General features: G+C 64.0%; 1 protein-coding gene across 1 annotated transcript in view; it reads left to right on the top strand.

Moving 5' to 3' along the window:
- Window positions 1-3: 3 nt before the first annotated feature.
- Window positions 4-308, top strand: part of GRM2 (glutamate metabotropic receptor 2) — a gene marked incomplete at its 5' end in the record, with an annotated part of 6,696 nt that continues 6,391 nt past the window's right edge. The window contains 1 exon segment of the mRNA XM_029085578.1: window positions 4-300. Coding sequence (XP_028941411.1) covers window positions 4-300 — 297 coding nt within the window.

Raw genomic sequence — 308 nt, 5'->3', positions numbered from 1 at the left:
AGCACGGATGGTGACCTGGTGATCGGGGGCCTCTTCCCCGTCCATGAGAAAGGAGTGGGGAGTGAAGACTGCGGTAAGATCAACGAGCACAGGGGCATCCAGCGCCTGGAGGCCATGCTCTTCGCCCTGGATGAGATCAACAAGGACGGGAGCATCCTGCCAGGGGTGAGGCTGGGTGCCCACATCCTCGACACCTGCTCCAAGGACACCTACGCCCTCGAGCAGTCCCTCGACTTCGTCCGCGCCTCCCTCACCAGGGTGGACGGCTCTGAGCACATCTGACCCGACGGCTCGTCTGCCGTCCCCGA

The sequence above is a fragment of the Antrostomus carolinensis genome, unplaced genomic scaffold (genome assembly GCF_000700745.2).
Source record: "Antrostomus carolinensis isolate BGI_N321 unplaced genomic scaffold, ASM70074v2 scaffold31746, whole genome shotgun sequence".
In the NCBI taxonomy this organism is placed as follows: domain Eukaryota; kingdom Metazoa; phylum Chordata; class Aves; order Caprimulgiformes; family Caprimulgidae; genus Antrostomus; species Antrostomus carolinensis.
The sequence above is the reverse complement of the archived record's forward strand: the minus strand, read 5'-3'. Positions and strand labels throughout refer to the sequence as shown.